Source organism: Alligator sinensis, unplaced genomic scaffold (genome assembly GCF_000455745.1).
Source record: "Alligator sinensis unplaced genomic scaffold, ASM45574v1 scaffold696_2, whole genome shotgun sequence".
NCBI lineage: Eukaryota > Metazoa > Chordata > Crocodylia > Alligatoridae > Alligator > Alligator sinensis.
This window is the reverse complement of record NW_005842855.1, coordinates 622,132-643,838: the sequence shown is the minus strand read 5'-3', so window position 1 is coordinate 643,838 and position 21,707 is coordinate 622,132. Positions and strand designations below refer to the sequence as shown.

General features: G+C 41.5%; 1 protein-coding gene across 1 annotated transcript in view; it reads right to left on the bottom strand.

Annotated features, from left to right (window-relative positions):
• Positions 1-2,282: 2,282 nt before the first annotated feature.
• The window catches only part of LOC102379727 (inositol 1,4,5-trisphosphate receptor type 2), a gene marked incomplete at its 3' end in the record, with an annotated part of 187,819 nt that continues 168,394 nt past the window's right edge, over positions 2,283-21,707 (bottom strand). Inside the window, exons 23-31 of the mRNA XM_006035576.3 lie at positions 21,252-21,384; positions 20,307-20,364; positions 18,687-18,852; positions 15,989-16,162; positions 11,167-11,256; positions 10,931-11,056; positions 8,706-8,828; positions 6,707-6,907; positions 2,283-2,534 (exon numbers count right to left, since the gene is read on the bottom strand). Of these exons, the coding sequence (XP_006035638.3) occupies positions 2,283-2,534; positions 6,707-6,907; positions 8,706-8,828; positions 10,931-11,056; positions 11,167-11,256; positions 15,989-16,162; positions 18,687-18,852; positions 20,307-20,364; positions 21,252-21,384 (1,323 nt within the window). The remainder of the gene's footprint in view (positions 2,535-6,706; positions 6,908-8,705; positions 8,829-10,930; positions 11,057-11,166; positions 11,257-15,988; positions 16,163-18,686; positions 18,853-20,306; positions 20,365-21,251; positions 21,385-21,707) is intronic.

Below are 21,707 nucleotides of genomic sequence, written 5' to 3'. Positions count from 1 at the left end.
AGTGGGCCCAGAGCCCAGCAGACGCCTGCAGCAAGGACTTGGAAGACCACAGCCACCAACACCATGCCTCTTGCATGGTGCCTGCCTATCTGTCTCACGTGGCAAGCTGGCCCAGGCAGCCACGGACACAAACGACTCATCCCACAGAGCCAGTGTGGCTTCCATGGCACCTGCCTGCAGCTGCAGTGGTATCGCCTCTGCATCACTGCCCATCCAGCCACTGCCCATGCGCATCAGGCCAGGTTATCATGGAGCTGTAATCGGCTGGGAAGGGCCCTGCCCCAGCAGCCTGGCCCAGCTGTCACCTACCTTGCCCGGGACTAAACTGAGCCAGCTGTGGGCGCTGCTGAGGGTGGGCACAGAGGGGTCAGCCTGGGCCAGGCTGGGCCACATGGGCAGGGCCCTTCCCAGCTGACTGTGTCTCCATGTTAGCCTGGCTTGGCCTAGGCATGGGAAGCCAGGAGCAACCTGAGCGCACAGCTCCTGTGGCCCCAGCCCAAGCCGCAACTGGCTGGGAAGGGCCCTGCCCCCATGGCCCAAAAGGAAAATGGGGTTCTGCCCCATATAATCTCTTGACCCATGAGCCACACTGTGAGGAATGAGTACAGGAGTGGCATGGACTGTGATATTTTTAATTACCTACATGCAATGCATGCTCCCAGACATATAGCACTTATTAGGTGTGTGTGAAGCGGGCCATATTCGATTTGGATTTGGATTCAGCCCAATTTGGGGGACAGTGATTCGATTTGCTGATTCGGACCACTGTCCTGATTCGATTCGGACAAATCCGAACCTGAAGATTCAATTCTGATCCGGAGAATCAGCGATTCGGCCATAGACGCAGCTTTATATGTTTTTTCTACATACCTCAAGGTACCAGGCATGGCTTGTGAATGCTGAGACGGTGGGGCAGATGAAGTGTCCCACAGGAGCGCGGGGGTGGGGCCCGCGTGCTCGGTGGCAGACCCGAAAGTGGACCGAATGTACTTCTGGTTCACTTCCAGGTCCACTACCAAGCACGCGGGGGACCCCACCATGCTCCCATGAGATGCTCCATCCGCCCCACCATCTCAGTGTTCATGAGCCACGCCTGGTATCTCAAAGTATGTAGAAAAAAACATATAAAGCTGTGTTTATAGCCAAATCATCGAATCTCTCCAAAACAAATCAGAGGCTTCTGATTCGATTCGGAGAGATTAATGGGTCTCCTGATTCAATTCGGATTCAGAGATTTGGCCACCGAATTGGGCCAAATCTCCTCCAAATCGGATCAGCAACCAAAGCTTCTCACAGGCCTAGTAATTATTAATTGAATTTTGTGGAGATGCAAAGTTTCTCATATCCACAATATATCCAAATCCAAATGATATATTTTTTTTACAAGAAGGATGATGGTGCTAGAAATATGCAGGTTAAATTATAAGGGAAATGTGATAGAAGCTCAGCTGGCTGAGAAGGGCTCTGCCCCCATGGCCCAGAAGGAAAATGGGGTCCTGCATGCCTACTGCTGCTGCTCAGCAGGGGCAGGTGAGTCTGAAGCAAGTGCAGGGCAGGCCAGGGTTGGGGCTGTTCACACGGGTTCCAGCTGGTCTTCTCTGGCCAGGGCAAGTCTGGAGCAGGCACAGGGTAGGCTGGGGTTGGAGCTGGGGCTGTGTGCTGTTGGTGGTAGCCTGGAGGAGCCACAGGGTGCATGGGCTCCAGGCTGTTGGGTGGGTGGTGCTGACTATTGTTTAACTCTATAATTAAAATTGTGATTAATTACAACTATTTTTTTTTAATCTCGCAATTAATTCCGATTAATTTCTTTAATCGTTTGTCAACCCTAGTTTAAACCAGTTTCTGATCACTTAAACTGGTTTGTGTGTAACTTCTGTCCCTAGCCCCATTAACTACAACAGGGGGATAATTTCAAAGCCTATTCTTCCTAGCCCATTGATGCAATAGTGATATATTTAACAAGGCAAATTCAGTCACCAAGAGCAGCAGAAGAACCCACCAGCCATAGTCAGAGACTAGATCCTGCCTATTCTAAGTGGGGCAAAAAAAAAAGAGCTTAGGGTCTTAACAACAGAGAGACAGAGCTTACCACTAAACAGCTTGCTTTCAGAAAGGTTCTCATTTATTTTCTCATTGATACAGCTTAACATACAGCCTAGCTGAACCAGTGAGACTGTTTTCTGGGCACATATTCAAACAATTGGTTTTCAGAAGCTCTGTAAATGTGTTGTTATTTCAAGAGGCAAGGATTTTCAGTGGCATCATTGAATACTCAGGCTTACCTCTGGTATGCAGTCATTGTGGGTCACCACTCTCACTATATCATCCAGTGGCAAGAGTGAATTACACTTGATCTCTGTATATACATTCTTCCCTTCTGTACATGCTGCTAGCAACTCCACCAGTGTGATGTGGTAAGCCAAAGGTCCACTCTCATCTGCTCGGTCTTGCTCTGAGCACATCATTTGAAGGAGAACTGGAAATGATGCTCTATCATTGTAAAATATCAACACATCTTCACCTCCATTTATCAGCTGAAATGATAATACAGAAGTTTCCCCAGCTGTTCAAGTGTTCCACACCGGATACAAATGATTTGTTCTCTCTTGCAATATACAAAATTACTCTCTGGCAATACAGACAGCCTTAGAAAAATAGAATTTGACTAATGGAATGCACACGTAAAGTAGAGATTTAGGGCCAAATTCTGATCTTAGTTGCATTGATGCAAAACTGGAATAACTCCACCAAAGTCAGCTGATGCAGAAGGATTTCAACAAACTCAGTCCAGATGTCTGTCAATCTGTCTGTTAAATATGGATACAGGCCTCAGCACTTCTATTATTTAAGCACCTACTAAACAATACCTAGTCTAATCTCTCAATACACGTGAGATAAGGGCACGTTGTTATCAATGGTTTACAGAAAAGGAACTGAGGCACAAATTAAATTTTATGTCAGAACTCACACAGGAAATCTATGGATGTAAACCAGGAACAAGAATTTAAACCAGGACTTCTGAGTCTTCATACACTGCCTGAGAGACAGACTATCCTTCCCTTACCTCCAAAACACAGATTGAAATTAAGTGTCCAAGCATTGTTATTGCAATGGCAGTGATTCCTTTTAAATGGAAGAGCATGTTGCAGCAATAAATAGCTGATGGTGGAGCAATACAAAGAAATATTTCATCCTTGGGCTCAGATGTACCATTTGGATACATCCCAGAGTTAGAAATAGCATGGTGCAGCAAAGAGAAGTATACTGGATCACAGATGTATACTTCTCCGAAGGCCAGGGTAGAGTGCCCAGCACCCTGCATTCTCTCTGTCCCCTTTGGGTATAGTGTTGGGTATAGGAGAGTTGGAAAGGAACAGCCCCCAGGCAGCTCTGGTAGTACTGAATAACTTGCTTGGCAGTGTTTGTAGGGATGGGCCCATATCTGTTGTGAGCAAATGTTCAGGAGGGCATGGATAAAATCATGATCTCACTAAATCCAATGGCAGAGACTGCCTGACAGAGAAGCTTAAACTTTCACTTGTCATTGTTTGGTGTCATAGAGAGGATGAAAGCTATGCAAATGCAGAAAACTTCTGAAAAACACCCATTTTCCCAGATTTTTCCAATACGGAAAAATTACAAATGCTGACATTCTGACTGCTTTGCTTTTTGGGGGGTTTTTCCCCCATTTCTCTCTTTTTTTTTCTTTTTATAAATAGATGCAATAGAGTGAATGGTATCTAGGATTCCTGCCCTGCCCCCCGCCCATGGGTTAACTTTCCTTTTATACGTTTTCCTCTTTTTATTCCACTTTTCAAAACTTCTTCAATTTCTGGAATATTTGCAGCAAAAAAAGAAGAAATTATGAAAAAGTATAAGAAGGGGAAGTAACATCAATCTTATTTTATTGCACTCCACAGCACAAAGGAAAGACAAAAGGGGAAACAATTATTTGAAATCTGAAATTCTGAATATTCAAATTGCTAAAAATATTTCTTTTTCTTTTCTTTTAAATGTTTCGTGTAAAACCTTGGGAGATGGAACCAAGTTTTAAAATTTTCCATGAACCTGTTTTTCTATAGTTCAGCCTTGTCTAGTACCTAGTCCTTACATAGGTAATACAAAAGGAAGGAAGAATACTCTTTTCATACAATCCAAAAATGGTTCAGATATATACAATTTAGGCACAATCTGGCCCCAAGTTATTTGCTGGTCAAAAACAGAAAGCAATATATCCCCTATGCTGCACACCCAGACTGTTCCACTGCTGAAGAATGAGGACTAAATCTTATGCAAAATATAACATATTGAATGTATGAAACAAGAAGTTGGAAAGGCAACAGAATGCAAGTTTAGTTGTGGGGACTGTGAGGGACCTCTAAGTCTGAAAGTAAAAACAGCACATGCAAAACTCCAAGTTCTACATCAGTATTTACAGTGCAAGTAGAACAAACTGATTATCATAAAAAGCAATGAAAGAAAAAAAATCTGTTTTTCCAAGTTTTCCACAATTTCTCTAGTGGCATAAAGGTCATCTGAATAGGAGAACTGAGTATCCAGGAAAATGTACTTGAAAATCCTCACCAAAGAAACTTTTAAGTACCCAACATAAATCAGATAAAATTCCCACTGATTTCAATGAGAATAGTAACTAAGAAAAGGCAGCAGACACATGAGTATGTCTAAACTAACCAGTTAAAATACGTTGAAAAAACATGGAGGTTAATGTCAGTTTTAAATTAATTACTGAGACCTTACAAGGCATTCTGGAACACTGCAGACTATCCAGCTCATTGCAACAACTGTTTTCTAAAGTCCAAGTTCTCTTTTTTAACACTTAAGATAAAGCTATATGTCCAGAACCTCCTGGCACTGATCTAATATAAAACTCTAAAAAGCCTCAAAAATAGCCCAAAACTGTAACTTCTAAAAAGTCAAATATTGTAACTTCTATATTTGAGATAGGGAGACTGAGGCACTAGTTAGGTCACTAGTGTTATATCACAAAATGAACCAGTTGCATCAAAACTGTTAGATCATACTGCTTCCTTTCTGGAATAATAACCATATTTGATTGTTTAAATCATTACTCTATAGCTAATAACTGCTTAACTGTAATTGTATAACTCTCTTACAGGTTACTCCTTAAAATGATTCCTTTTTGGGTATTTTTGTTTTGTTTTGTGTTTTTAAACTTGCTAATTCCTGAAGGACTTACAATCTAAATATCACAACTAAATTCATTTCTACTTCCATGATGTATTCATCTTGAAGATGTAATACAGCAATTTATCTCTGTGCTATTATAGATCATTAACAAAAATATATTTAAATTGAAAAACCCAAAATTATGTTTGATTAGAAGCTAAAAACCTACAAGAAACTGAGAGTAAAATAAAAAAATCTGAGAGCACTAATGCACAAGAATTGCTTGAATTGTGTAAATCAAAGTCTTGTAATTGATATAATATGTTAAACAACTCAGTCAAACTGAAAAGGTTGAAATGCAATTCATTAAAGGTTACCCATGTAGGATGAAGTTTTATTTTCTTAATAAGAATGTTTTCCTCCTCATTATTGTGAAGAGAATTTTGTGTAAGTTTCAGATCTGTTTAAATCCCAACTTTAGTTCATCTCTGTTTTTGTCTTTAAGTTTCTTTTTCTAGAAGAAAAAAAAGTGCTTTGCAAAGGAATGAAAATGCCACTTGGGCATTGATCCTACCAAAACCTACCTGCAGTGCTCAAAGTGGAGTCAAATGGGTGCTCTCTCATTAACTTCACTGACAACACGATTTGGCCCTAAAAGACTACATGGTAAAATTTACCATGCCAATTCTAAACTTACTTATTCTAGGACAGGGTATCAAACAAGTGGCCCATGAAGCCATATGATCTGGCCCATGGATCTTTAAACTGACCCCACAACTGCACGTGGCACACGAGCTGGACCCAACACCACAGGCTCTGCAAGCAGCATGGTGGGGGATCAGTCCAGGGTGTGCCTGGACATGGTGCCTACACCAAACTGGCTCTGTGCACTGCCTCCAGCCCTGCTCTGGGCCTCACTTTGCATGCAATGTGTGGGCTGAACCTGGTGCTGTCTGCACCAAAGGGAGTCGCTCTCAATCTGGCCCACAGACTGGCCCAGCAACCTTCATCCAGCCCCTGGGATCAGATGAGTTTAACACCCCTATTCTAAAATAAATGCAGAGTAATTCCACTGGCTTCAACACAGTTGCTCCAGAATTAATCTATGGAAGTGAGATCAGAATCTGATGCCTGGGACTATAACAGGATTCCACAAAGTGATTGTAATACAGTTTGGACCAAGTTGCACACAGAATTATTGTAATAAAATGCCACAACGTAGTAAATATGGCTGTGTGGATGGGGAGCTAAAATACAATGAAGCAGAATGAAGGCCTGAGTAAGAAAAACAGGCATTCCGGGTCTCTGACTTCAAAACAGAACTCTCTATACCCACCACCACTGCACTCATGTTTTACAGCTAGTACTTATATAGATGGCCTTACCAAATTAGATGCAATTCAAAAATATGTATGCTAAAATATTCATTATTCATGATAACATTTCAAATTCTAAATCCATAATGCCAGCATGTCTTGTTGGCATTAAGAGCAGAGGAAGGCAACCTCAGAATATTAGTATGTGTGCTAAGCAGATATAATATGAACAGTTAACATACCTCTGTCATTACCATATCCTGGCATTTTTTCACATATTTGCCATCTGCTTTTACAATTGTCTGCAGAAAACGCAGGTATTCCACGTGACGCCCATGTGTCTCTATACAGTGTACAAAGTGTTGCACTACTCTCTCGCTAATTTCATTGCACAGATGGTAATTGTTCATGAAGATATGCCGCATGGTTTCAGCTTCAAGAAGCTAAACAGATTTAAATCAAATAGCCTGATAAGAACAGTAAATAAAATTTATATGACGTTCTGAGAAAGAATACTGGAAGAGTCAAGAGCAATGGAAGTCAGCAGGTCAGGGTGAAGGCTCATTTGTGGAGCACAGTGGGACAAGCCAATTTGTACATGCTCTATGGCTAGGGACCTACCTAAATTGCCATTTTGCAGATTTCATGGAAACCTTGAAATCCAGTGTTGCCTATGAAATCTTGGTGGGGAAAAAACTTAATAAAAGTATTTATTAAGTTTTCCCCACCCAGTTGGGCCTTGCAGCATGCCTAGGAAAGGAAAGCATCAGCTGACAGAGCAGCACAAAGGGGGCAGCAGACAAAACGGTGGCAGGAGACAAGATAGCGGCTCCCCCTTCTCCCTCCCTCCCTCCTAACCCATGGGGCCTCTCCACCAATCAGCACTCAGGGGCTTGGCCAGACAAAGGGCAGCCAAAAGTCAAGATGGTGGCTGCCCCCTCCTCTCCCTCTCCCCCTGCAACCTCTCTAACAATCAGTGCTCTCCGCCAATCAGATTCAAGGAGTGGGCCTTTCATCAAATTGGCTCTTCGTGCTAGGACAAAGCCACAAAAACGGCGTTGTCTCACCACAAATTAAGTAGGTCCCTATCTATGGATAAACAGAAGCTTGAAGGCTTGATCCTCACTTACAGTTGCACTGCCTTACGCTACTTAAAAGTTCAAAGAGGCCTTGTAGCAGTCACATATTAAATTCTTCTTCTTCCACAGTCCCTCACAGTCAAGGGTAATTGTCTTCCAGGACTGTCTTATCTGTGTGTCTGAAGATGGCTGATGAGACCTATCCATCAGCCATCTTTGGATCAACACACTCTACTGAAGCTCAGATATGTGTTTCTGTGTGGGGAAGACAATTATGTCATGGAAGACAATCATCCTTGACTCCAATCCAGGACCATCTACCACACACCAAAACATATTAAATTAATGCCCACTTGAAGACCCATATGCTGGCACTCTAAAGGGAGTTTAGCATCAATGAGAATAAGGACCTTGGTCTCCCGGACTGTCAGCCCAGCACCCTTCAACAGCATGAAGTTCACACAAAAATTTTAAAAGGTCCTGGTGGTGGGAAATACTCAGGCCATTGTATTCAGTCAAGTGTCTACACTTCTAATGCTCTTATATTATTTCTAACATAAGTGCACTCTGCTCAGCAGGTCTCCCATCCAGCAAGCTGGAAAGACTATAATTTTGTATAACAACAATACATCATTCACCAATAAAAACAATGAAACAAATCAAAAAGTTAGGGGACTTCAGGAAAGAGACCAGAAGTACGTGGAAGTGATTTAGCAGGAAAATAAAAAGGAAGATCAAGTTTTAGGTAGAAAAGGAGAAAATATCACTAGTTTAAGGCTGCAGGCTTGAATTTGATCTCGGAGGGGTTGTATACGAGTGTAGTAGTTCCATTGATTTCACTAGAATTACAGCAGTGTCAGTAAGATCAGAATCCAGTCACATGTGATATAATGTCATGAAAACAAAACATTGGACCTTTTTCAGGCAGCTTACAGCAAACTATAGTTACATTGTTCCTTTCCAATTTAGAATTTGGTCTCTTTAAAACAATGAAAAAAAGAAACAAAAGAAAACGAAAGAAGACAGAGGGAAGGTAAAAGTAATGGAGAAGAAACAAAAGAAATCATTTCTCTATTGCTGTATTTGGCTTTACGAATGCCAGCAAGTAAAATTCAGGTTAATCTATTTTCAATTGTAAGTTATTGTCCAATGACATACTTACTCCAGGTGTTAGGAACAAATTGAGGTTTTTGTGGAGGAGAACTTGATTCTGAGAATTTCCTCGACAGAAATTCTGGAGAAAAATGTGAGCTAGGTTCATAATTTCGTTCATCTTCTCATCAGTCTACAGATGAAAAAAGTCAAATGCATCAGATGAGACAAACATACTTGCTAAAAAACATGGCAATTAATGAACTAATTGTCCTCCAGCTTCCTGAGCCTTAAAAGGTAGATACTTTCCCTTCAGCAAGAATGGCTGACCAGTTTCTTCCAGAGCCCACCAATGGCAGCACCTTTGCTGAATTCAGGGAGTCACTAAGAAATCACACAAGACATTGCATTTCCCACTACTCCCCATCTTGACCTTCTTTAGCCCAGGGTGCTCATGACCTGGACTAATAAGACCACCAGATTCAGCTCAAATATACTGTGACCCTTTTCTGTGTTTTGAGGTGAACTGCGGGTATAAACAGATGTTGTCTTTGAAGTGGGATCGGCTTGGCTGGGATGTGTCCCAGAACAGCCAACTCATTTCATCAGCATCTACAGACGTCACTGGGGCTGTTGCCCCACTGGACTGGGCCCCTACCATGCCTGGAGCTTCAGGGGCCCAATACTGCAGGACAAATGACCACGGGTGTCACACCCCAACTGGGGGTGTACGTCTGCGAGCAGGGGAACCCCCATAGGGGTTCTCCCACTTGAAGATGTATGCCCCAAATACATGCATGGTGGGAATCCCCTGCAAGAGGTTCCCCCCATCTGAGTTTGCAGACACATGCCCTAGGAATTATGCTGCAGGGGGATTCCCAGGGAGCACAGGATCAGCCTCCTGAAGCCCTGGCAGCCTCTCCCCATGGTGGAGAAATCACACACATTCCTGTGCAGCCCATATTCTCCCACCATAAGCAAACAGATGTCAGTTGCGCAAAGGTGGCATGAACTATGACTAGGACTTATCATGCTCACACAAGTTTGGGCATTTGCAGCGCAACAACGGGCTAAGACAACTGCTCTCTTCAGTTTTGTGCCACCATAAAAATTTTTATGCCACCACAAACGTGACATCTGTGTGCAGCCTAACTTTACTTTGGCTTGTTCAGTAGACTTTATAACAGTGGGTCGCAACCTTTTTTTTCTGAGACCCACTGCTGGGAGCAGAGGGCAGCGGCGGCAGCAGCAGATAGGGTAGAGGAGCTCCCAGCACGTGGCATGGCTCATCTTTTCTGTGAAGCACCACTGGCATTGCCCCTGGAACCCTCATTTGGGTCATGACCTGGGGTTGGGAACCGCTGCTTTATAATAACTATATTAAAGATGATAAAGCTAAGGACAAGATCTTCTAGTGAGTGCTCACTGTTAGTCTCTTAATTCCTTATTTCAGATCCTAAACAGTGGCCTGGTTTTCAAAAGTAGCTCCTATTCTATTCATTTCAATGACTGTTCAGCACGTCTGCAAATCAAGCCACTTTCGTAGTTAAATATGTATTTTCTTGCCTAGCTTTCAGCACCCATTTTCCAAACTTGTAGCATAATACATTAACAAGAATGTGGTGAGCCTGCTCTATGAACAGCTCACTATCGCCCTGAGGAGAACTGAACCAAGTGTCAAAATCACAACATTAGAGTGTCAGACACAGGAAAATATAAAAGAAGACCATAAACGGGTTCCATCTCTTTGCAGTGCCAGTGCCAGATCTACTAATTTGACCGAGCTGGATCTAGCTAAAGACAACAAATTCATTCATTTGGATGCTCAGGTGAGTAAATCTGGGCCATTTCAGTTCTAAAACAGCCACTAGAGACAATAACAGCTTTACCAAGATAGAGGCTTTATAAGGCTTGAGTCATAGATACAGAAATGCCCATTAGGTCTCTAAAGTACCAAGCAAGGCACTCCCCTGAGAGTGCTGGACATCCTGCTGGAGGATCCATTAGGTCAATGATTTCCAGCCTGCAGTGACTAAACTGCTTATTCTGAATATGGGAAAGTATCACAGCTTCTCTGAGCACCTGTGATGGTAAATGCTGTTTTTATTCTTTATTTAGACAGATTTAAAAATTGCTCAAGATTTATTATTCTTAAATAAGAAAATTGCATAATCACTTGGAGTCTGCTTTGTAGCTCATTTAAAACTATGAAAATCTGTCTGCGGGTCAGACCCTTTTATAACTGTTTATTTGGTACATTCCTCCCCTTCCCAGTAAAGTAATTATTAGTATAACCTGTTCATAGGGTATCTGGAGAAGGTCCAATACGACTGAGTGGGCTCCCATATTTTTCAACAACCGTTGCTGCTGAATTCGACATTTTTTATTCTGGACACAAAGTTTGCTGAGTCGAATCAAAATCTAAAAAAAAATAACCCCCCAAAATAAAATGTGATAGATTACATGTTCTAGCAACAAATATTAATGCCTTGCACCAACATGTGCAATTATTCACTTGTACATATACCAACCTCCTTAACAATGTTGTAATTATTACTCTTATTGCTGTCAATCTGTGGTTTTTTGGTTCCATCCTGTACTGGGCTTAAAATATTTGGTTCCTACAATTTAAAAACAAAAAGAAGGCTTCTTAAACAATTTATTAAACATCAACCAAGTACATTTAACAACAAATAAATGAGAAGAGCAACAACAGACACAATTAGAAAAGGACAGTCTAATGGTTCAAGAGCTGGCTAATGACACAGGTTCGATTCCTTCCTCTACCGCAAGCTTTCTGCATAATCTTAGACAAGTTGCTTGGTCTCGTTGTGCCTAAAATCTTTATGATGCATGGCACTGCCTTCCTCACAGAGATTCTATGAGACTCTAATCCTAAAGTAGTTTAATAATATAGGACTGGGGCCATAGGAATACCTGTAACTGAAAGATTTTTCCATCCACATACATACCTAATGCAGCTACAGTATAGACTAAAACGAACGGAATGCAAAAAAGCTGTGACAGAGCAATTCTGAAAATGACGATGGTGAAGGCAGCCTTTCTTGTAGAGAAAAATCAGTTTTCTTCAAAAGCTAAGGAACAAGAGGTATATGGAGATTGATCTGGTATCACCCTGCTACCAGCAGTAAAGTTCTTCAAGTAAAGATGATACTTTAACTCACATCTCTGGGTGACGTGGAAAGGGATTTAAAAGGAGAAAATGTGGCCCTTAGGTTTAAACAATGAACTGGAAATGTTCCTCACTCCACCAGGCATGTTTGGTCTTTCTAATCTAGAAGTATGAGAGCTTAAGAGTGGGCCCTGTTATGGAGACCATTAAATTTAGTGAAAAAAACTTTGGAGTTCTAATGCCATAACTCAGTCTTGTCACTGGGAATGAAAATTACTGTAGTCTCAACAAACAGAATGAAGCAGATGGGCTCCCGAGTTTTCTTCTATCCGCCAACATCCTAATGTTTTTGTGAAAAGTGAAATTAAAATACGTTCACCAGTGCACATGCACACATTTGAATTTTTATACTTTCTGAAACGTCTCCCTGTGCTTTCTCTAGCTAGTTGCTAAGATTAGGGGTTTCTATAAATTCCATCTAGTCTTAATTTCCACAGGGGCATGAGGCAGCTATACTGGTTCAGTCCTTTGTGGCTGTTTGTAACAATGTCAGCACTGTTATTCAGCATGTTTGCATTGATCTGTGACAACAATGGATTATTATTTGTTTAGGGTTTGTTAGTATGCATGCCGCCTCTTACTCACTGCTTGAAGCAATACTTTGGAAGATATTTTGGACTTTTTGCTATAATTAACCACTCTCCTCTGCCCTGGGACTGGTGGTTAACTAAAATTAATTTACCTGTTACATGTATCAGCATTCTTCCTCAGTCACGGAAGTTTTATAATCCTTGTGAACTATATGTTTTATCTGGAAGTGCTGATCAGCATGAAACTGCTGAATCTATCCTTTCGCTTAACAAAATAAAAAACTGTTTATTGAACCCATAAAGAGTGTTCCAGAGATGTAGTTATCAGGAGATAATCACACTACTGGGATAGCAGAGGCACAAGGTTGAGTATCTTGTCTTGTTATGTCCTGTGATAGACACTCTGCCATGCCTTCCCGTACAGGGAACAGAAGTCTCAAAGCTTGCACTGAGCTAGGCTCAATTCTGAATTATCGGTCTGTAGTCCTAGAGTAGAAATTTCTAAACGTGGCTGCTAGCTTTCTTCATAAAATTCATTGATAATTACAACTTTAGGATATCATGTGCATCCATTATAGATTCCTTTCCTCCAGCCTCCAAATTGGGGCCAGATTTTGCCCCTCTTACTCAATCTGCATGATACCTTACTCATAAAGCAGTCCCAAGAATGATAGAAATAGAGATGCACTGATGTATCAGTTGCATATTGGATTGGCAACAATAAAAGGAAAATTAACATTATCAGCAATCGGCTTTTTTTGGCCAGCGTGGACTATAACGTCACTGATAAATGTTGCGTGCACGTGCGCATCCGCAACATGCACATGGCCAGGAATGCAGCTGGGCAGCTTGGAGAGCAGTGTCCAGCCGGTATGTCTGTGGTGGGGGGAAGGGGTGGGGGAAGAGAAAGGGCATGGGAGGGAAGATGGAGGCCCTCACGATGAGGGAAGTAGTGGGGCAGGGGCAGGCCAGGGGCTGCCCAGCCAGGGAAGTGACAAGCTGACCAGGGCACAGCTGTGGTCAGCTTGTCAGGGAGCACAGGGGGATTTGGAGTGGAGGTTGCTCTCCACCACTGCACACACCCCTGGGGAAGCATGGGGGGGCATGTTGCCACACCCCCCCAGATATGTGTGCAGGGCGAGGGTGGGCTGCACCAGCCTCTTCCCAGCATGGGGACTGGGCCAGGGCTGGGCTCTGAGCGTGCAACAGTGGCACTGAGAGGAGTGATTATGGGGTGGGCTATAGTCACCCAAAATTCCCTGTGGCCACTCCTCCCATCGCCACCACCACCCACCACACCCCGCCCCCACGTACCCCGAGCATAGCCCAGGCCCATTCCCCCCGGCAAGAAGAGGCCAGAACAGCTCCTGGCCCCAAGCCCACAGCAGGCAGCCTGCCCTCACCATGCACACAAGTCTGGGGGGGGGCATATGCCCCCCATGCCTCCCTCGGAGGTGCACACAGCAGTGGAGAGCTTTGCCCCCCACCCCCCGTAGTCCCCAGGTGAGCCGAGCCACCCATTGCTCCATCCCGCTCCCAGGGCCGTATTCGCGGCCCTGGCTGGGCAGCACCTGCTCCTCCCCCTGCCCCTGCCCCATTCCCTCCCTCAGCATGGAGCCTTGATCTGTCCTCCCCCACACCCACATCCTTTCCATTCCACAGACTTAATGGCAGGACATTGCTCTCCAAGCTGCTGGGCTGTATTCCTGTAAATCAGCTATCGGATCAGTATCGGCTGATATGGCTGGTTAATAATTGGCCACCGTTATCAGGCAAGAAAATCTTTATCAGTACACCCCTAGTTAGTAGAGCTACTTATGAGACATTTAGCATAAATGAAAGAAGCACAAAAAACCCTACTTAAGGCAAGGCAGGACCTCAGAGACTTGTTGATAGAGGCATAAGCTTTCAGAGGCAACAGCCTACTTTGCCAGATGCTGTAGTTTCCAGAGACGTATTTATTGCAGCAGTAGGTTTGATTGGTGAGTATATTTACTGCATACCAAAGACTTGCTTAAGTCTTGATTAATATAATATAATATAACTTGATTAATATAATGGATCAGACCCTCAGCTGATGTAACACCGTATCTCCATGATGGAATCACATAGGTTCACACCAGCAGAAAAATCAGAGCAGTTGTACAGATTACATATTACTGCCGTGATCTAGTACACTCTCAGCTGTCAGAGATAATAATGTGCATCACCTGGGTCATTGTGGATCACCTGGATTAACATCCATAAAGATCCAGTGCTTCCTCATGGGAAAACAACAAAAACACTCCTTCCAGAGATGTTTCTGCTTAAAGTTTAAGTTCCATTTCCTGTCCTCTGGTATCTTTGCCAAAACAGCTATTTTTAAGAACAGGGGGATCTTATCACACTAGCAAAATTCTGATAGTTTTCCATCCTGCTTGTCCCTGTAACACTTTCCTTTCATTAAATATATAAAGAGCCATTTTCTTCCTGATGCTGAGGAGGAGATAGAAAAATCCACACACTAGAACCCAAGAAAACTAAATTCCTCCATGGTACTACTCCATTAACTCCATCTGAGTTACACCAGCGAAGAATTTGTTCCAGCTAGTTTCTTCAACTTTCTTCTCTCGGGGTTTACAGCTTTCCCCCTATAAGAATAAAAAAGGACTCGGCCTCTTCCCAACTCAAACAGGAAAAGATGATCTCCCTTGAGATTAGCTTCCTTAGTAGCTCCTGTATCTCTTCAGACCACTGGCAGCACAACTTCTGCTGGATCTACAGTCCTACTGCCCTGCTAGCACCTGCTGGGGAATTCTCTGTAGGGAAGGAGGAATATGGAGTGCAGTGTCATGTACATCCAAGCCCTGCTGTGGACCTTCACAGAGGGTGATAATGCTGTTACTGAGATTGCATTCCCTTCTTCTGTGTTTCCAGTGTTACTAACACACACAATTTTATTGCAAGGATCACAATATTTGGCATTTTTCTTACTCTCCAGTAGCTGCGCTTATCAAACTCATGAAAACCTCATCTTTCTTTAAAAAATTAAGCTTCTAGCCCTTATGGCTGCAGAGAAATGTTTGAAAATATAATCTAAGTGCACTCTGAAATTTAAGAAATGGACGGTAAATAAGAAGACCCCCGACCTTTATAGTTTTATATTTATGGCCTGATTTTAAGCCATTTCTGTGATTTTAGTGACAAGTTTCATAAGGTTTGGAAGTCTGCTATTGGTCACACTGTTTCACAGCCAGCACAAGAGGGGCTGTCTCTCCTCTGTTTTGATTCAGTCTTCCAATAAAGTCATCATAAGAGTAAATATGTGATCTCTGAATTACCTCCAGAGCAACACAATGATCTCAAAAACACAAACACCATGGCTCTCTTGCTAGACCAAATAAGAGACTATCTGTGAAATGATAAAACTCTTTATTAAAAACAGCAGGAAAGAAATCTGAAAACTCATAGAAAAGTTTTGTCTTTTTTTTCTCCTTAGTCTTAAGGTCCATCCAAGCTACTAGGCATCACTGGCTCACTAGTACCATCAGGTTGATAGTGTGAAACATACACAAATGATTAGTTAAAAAGAAAAAAAAAACCTGTAGTATAACACTGAAACATTGCCAGGCTAGGAATTTAAAGACAAACCTCTACTGGCTCTTCACCACCTTTTGCCTGACCCTCGCCCAGTTCTCCACTCTCATAGCTGCTGCTTTTTTCAACCCATAATTCAGATTTTTCTACAGTTAATCGCAATTGATCAAGATCAGCTTTGATTTGCTTGTAGTTATCCACATCCTGATTAGACACCAGCAACTGGACCTGGAAATATGGTATATTATGCAACAATAATACAGCAAGATGTACAGCAGCTATTGTAGTCAAATTTGTTTTACGGTTCCATTCTACACATCCATTTTCACTTGAACTTGAAACTTCAAGCAAATTATCACTTGAAACTCAACTCAAAACTTTGCCTTCTGAACTGAAATTTGTCATACTTGTCTTTTCAGTTCAAATTCAACAAAGCTGTTAAGACACACTAAATTTAATGTCACTGAAGATTTTGTTTGCCCAAGGAAAAATGGCTACAGTGTTTAGAACATTCTACTTTCTTCCTCATCACACTACAAAATCTTTTTCAGTATAAACACATATGTATAAATCCCCAAGCAGTGTGGCAGAGCTAACAATGATGCAAATATTATGGTCATCAGGATATTAAAATGAGAAATGGTTTATCCAGTCTAAACAATATTTTGCAAGAAGACAGAATTGATACACAAGAAATAAAGAGCTCTAAATGCAGTCAGTATTTCCAAAGATTGAAATGCCAATGAAAATTTTCAGTGCTTCCCAGGTTCCATATAATTTCCTCTCAGATCTTCGTCTGCATTTTTCCAAGATGACTCTAGTATTCTAATTTTCCACCCATAATATTTAATCTCTCTTCTCTTTCTCCTAACTCCTCACGATTTAGAAAGATCTGTAAAATCCCTTTCCTTACAATGCTATTGGGTTTCTCCCCTAGATTATTAATTATTAACCAAAACCTAAACAATGTTCCTATAGTAAATCAAAGATTATCCTTAAGAAATCAAACTGATGTCAAAGGAATGCCTACATTTTATAAATGTTGCCACCTGCCAGGCAAGAACATTAATAACATATAAAAAAATAATTGTTTGCAAAAAATATTCACTATTTTATAATACAGTCTTAAAGTTCACATCTGATTCTCTCTTAGCAGTGTAGAGCCTTGTTATTCTGAACAATTTATGAGTGCTGCTTATCTCCTAGTATTAGTATTCTACTTTCTCCACAGCTTTTTTTGTTTATTTGACAATTAGACTTTTCTTACCTTTACAGAAACATGTTAGCTACTCAACCCTCGCTTAACTGGGAATAGCAGCTATTTATGCACCTAATCAGCATGGCCCCACTTTAATATCCTGGTGGGAGGCCATTATGCAACTCTGCAACAATATTAAACAAAGACTTTCCAGCTACTTATCATTTGTCTGGTTTCAGACACAAAAAACCTCGACTTCTTACATAAGGATGAGAAAATATAAATGTTTCAAATAAGCATCAAATGATCTAAAAAAATGTAAGTTATAGGTCCCTACAACTGGAATATGTCATTATTGCACCCCATTACATCAGGATCTATACCAGGGGTGCGCGAAACAGGCCATATTCAATTCAGATTCGGCCTGAATCAGGGACAGCGATTTGATTTGTTGATTTGGATCACTGTCCCGATTCAATATGGCCAAATCCGAGTCTGAAGATTCGATGTCGATTTGAAGAATCAGCAATTCAGCCACAGACACAGCTTTAAATGTTTTTTCTACATACCTCGAGGTACAAGGCGCAGCTTGTGAACACAGTGATTGTGGGGCGGATGGAGCATCCCACAGGAGCGTGGGGGGGCCCCCTGCATGCTCATACTTTCAGTCCACTTCTGGGTCTACCTCCAAGCACACAGGAGGGCCCCCTCATGCCCCCCTGGCTCAGTGATCGGCTACAGGGGGACCCCAGGTGCCCCCCCCAGACCCAGGAGGCACCAGTCGCCAAGCTGGGGGGATGCAGGAGGCCGCCCCTGCATGCTCCCCAGCAGACCTGGAAGTGGACCAGAAGGGCTTCTGGTCCACTTCCGGGTCTGCTGCCGAGCACGTTGGGGACCCCCCCACGCTCCTGTGGGATGCTCTATCCACCCCACCATCTCAGTGTTGACAAGCTGCCTGGTACCTTGAGGTATGTAGAAAAAACAGTCAAAGCTGTGTCTATATTTGAATCGTCAAATCTCTCTGAACTGATTTGGAGGGTTCCGATTCAATTCGGAGAGATAAAAGGGTCTCCTGATTCGATTCGGATTTGGAGATTCGACCACCGAATCGGCCCAAATCTCCATCAAATTGAATCAGCAACCGAAGCTTTGCATAGTCCTAATCTATACCTTATTTTTAACACATGAAACATTTAAATATAGCGTTAACTAAGAGATGGAAAAAAGTAGCCAAGCACAAGCATGGTTTTGTCCTTACTTCCTGTTCACTGTGACCCTGGACAAGTCACTTAGACCTCAATTTTGAATACTGGCTACAATCCCAGATGACTTGATTTTGGGGTGCTTAAATAGAGGCACCTTATTACCAGCTCACTGAGGACTTGCTGCTTCCACAGAGAGAAGGGGTTGAATATAGTCTTTGAATTGTCAGAAGGAAACATTCTCATACTATAACTGGCAACTTAAGTGATAGCAAATGCCTTTGGAAAGAGTTTCTTTCTTTCCTACAGTAATGCTATTCCATCAATACATGTAAAGCTATTGCAGCTCCACCTGTTTAAATGCTTGCAGAACTTCTGCTCTTTGACTGAAGTGTTTAAATAGCAGGTGAAGGGCCCCGGATAGCAAAGGAGGATAGTCGTGCATAATAAGGTGAATGAGAACCCGTAAAAATGTTCTGCTGCCCTCATCATCCAGCTCTACAGGATTTTTTTCTTTTCTGAAAGAAAAAAAAAACAAACCCACAATGAATTTTGACAAAAGTAAACAAAAGCCACTCTCTTTGTTTGCCATAGCTTTTATAACTAGAAAGGACAAACAGTGAGAAAGAAATTAAAAACCACCCATCTCAGCACTATTGTCTTTACAGGAATCTTGTAACTGGATGGATACTATATGCTAGAAATAAACATGTACAAAATTTGTCAGCCATTGTGAATAAACTCCATATTGTAAACACATTAATTTATATCTTGGCTACATGGCAGCAAATTCATCCTTGGCACAAAGCTGTTGATGGCAAGGGAGCTACACCAGACATAAATGTACCCCCCTGTCGTTTTTTTGTGACTCCTTTCCTTTTCACTCCTATTAAAAATTTGTTTAAGAAAAATAAGCTCAAAATAGTACAAAATTGCCAAAGGTAACATAATTCTGGAATCATATTTATAATCTAGAATGACAGCAAGCAGATTTACACTTAGCATATCAAAGCAGAAGTAATGTTTCCGAGAAGCCAGTCACTCTCGGTGATCATTTGAAAGAAGCAAGCGCCAAGGGCTGGGTGTTGTTTTACATTATAGGAGATCGGGGACAGGACTGGAGGCATTCCTCTTGCTGGTAAAGATTGAGAACACATAAGGGATTGACTGAGGAAAGATCACAATGCCTAGTTCGTGTATCTTTCACCTTTTACTTAGCTCTGGGAAAAACTTTCAAATCTATGGGCTTGTCTAAATGGGGTACTTTTGGGGTTTTTTTTAGCAGTGTAATTATAATTATATGTATATAGTTAAACCAACATAGGTATGCTGTTATAACTCTTCTATGTATACATTTTTATTCATCCTGCTTTTTCTAGTACACCTTAAATCATTTCCAAGGTGCCATAGCCTAAACCAGAAAAGGGCTATTTAATACAGAAATAAGAGTGTCCACATCCGGTGTTATAGTGGTACAAATATTGTGCTTTAAATTAACACCTTATCTTTTTACACTACATCTTTCCCCTATAGACAGGCCTTAAAAGAGTTAGGGAATAAGTCAAAAACCTGGATCCAAGCTCTTCCTCTGATCATCAAGGATAGATTAAAAGAATCCAATCCAAGTCCCCCTGTTGCCCAAACCAGATCCAAACACAAACTGAGAAATTTTTGAAAGCCAGACTTGAACTTTATCGTACTGGCACACCAAACCTTTGAGCTTCAACAGAAACAAGTACATCCACAACCTCCTCTTACTGAGATCATCTTATGTGACAAAAGGAAATGCCAAAAGAGAGGCAGAGATATGAAGTAACATAACGAATACAAATAAATAATCAATTAGAAGTTAAAATATTAGAAGAAAGAGCACATTATAGAATTATAGAAATTTATATTAAATTTTATATATTTATATTAAAATTATAGAAAGAGCACATACAGACAAAAGTATAACCTTCAGAGAGTATACCTGCCAGCAAACATGGTTTCAGCCTGAGCTGCAATTTCATCTATGTCAGGAACAATCGCTGCAAAGAACCACAGGGACCATAATTTAGTTTGTGCAGATAAAGAAACTGTTTTCCCTCTTTCAGTACATGCTGCAAACTAATGGCCTAACCATGCACTTCTCAGTCAGAAGAAACTTCCTCTGAATCAGTTATTGGTTCTTCTTCCAGAATTAGGAGGGCCCTAATTATCTGTTATTTGTATTTCAGCATTACCAGCCCCAGCCATGGACCAGGTGCTTGTTGCTGTATAAACACAGAACAAAAATTATTACTCCCTTAAAATGTTAATCTTCCACAACTACTTTGGCAGAAATAACCACCCAAATTAAAAAAAATAATGCCAAAATGTGGAAGCATTATTCTTGCAGAAAAATATTTATCCAGGTAATTATTTTGCTTGCAGTTTGTTTATCATTCCTGACTCATGAGGATTCTTTTTGCATCCACACACCATTAACTCCTCATACAGATCACTAGCTGCCATCTCCCTGAGCTTTAAACACCAATTCATTACTGTACCACCCTTACCTCATCTGCTTCCCAAGGACTTGGGTTCTGTTTCTAGGCATGCGAGACAAGAAAAAGGAAAAAAAAGCCCAGTGTGAAAATGTGGCCATCTCCACCCCATCCTCCAGAGTCTGCTCTCATCCTCATTTGTTATGCCACCTCTGATAGCTTTGAGAATGGTATAAATAAATAAACTCTCATCATCATAGGAACAAATAATTATATTTAACTAAAGGAGAGAAGGGTAGTAAACATCTGATTTCTGTGGATGCCCCTTACATTATCCAATCTCCCACAAGCTTTCATCTTGTAGTGATTTTATTTTTTCTGGAACTGTTCAGTTTATTGCTTATTAAAAAGACAGTTATTTTAAATTGCAAAACAATAGCAACAGTTACCTGAGACGATCCCTGGTGAGTCTGGGGGAGAGACTGAGGCGCTATCAACATTTTCACCATTTTCTCCAAACTCTCTCTTGTAGATAGACAGCATGTAGGATATTCTATAGTCCAGTCTAACACTAAGGATAAACTACAAGACAAGAATTTAAAATAAGATGCTCTTCCCTTTTATTTGACAGCCTATTTGCATATGTGCAGTGAGAGGAAGTCATTTGTTTCAAGTGGTGTAAAGCATGCTTGTCCATTTGATAAACAATATTGGTAAACTGGTGATTTCTTTCTCAGGACTGGTTCCACATCTTATCCTGAGACATTTCAGCTTCCACTAAATACCACAACAGTTCAGATTTGTCCAGGAACTCTGGGAATTTACCCTAAACCTGTTATCCATGAACCAGGTGGGTCCTTCTAAAGCTTCATCAGAACATTAGGCTAAAATTTTCCTTGAATTAG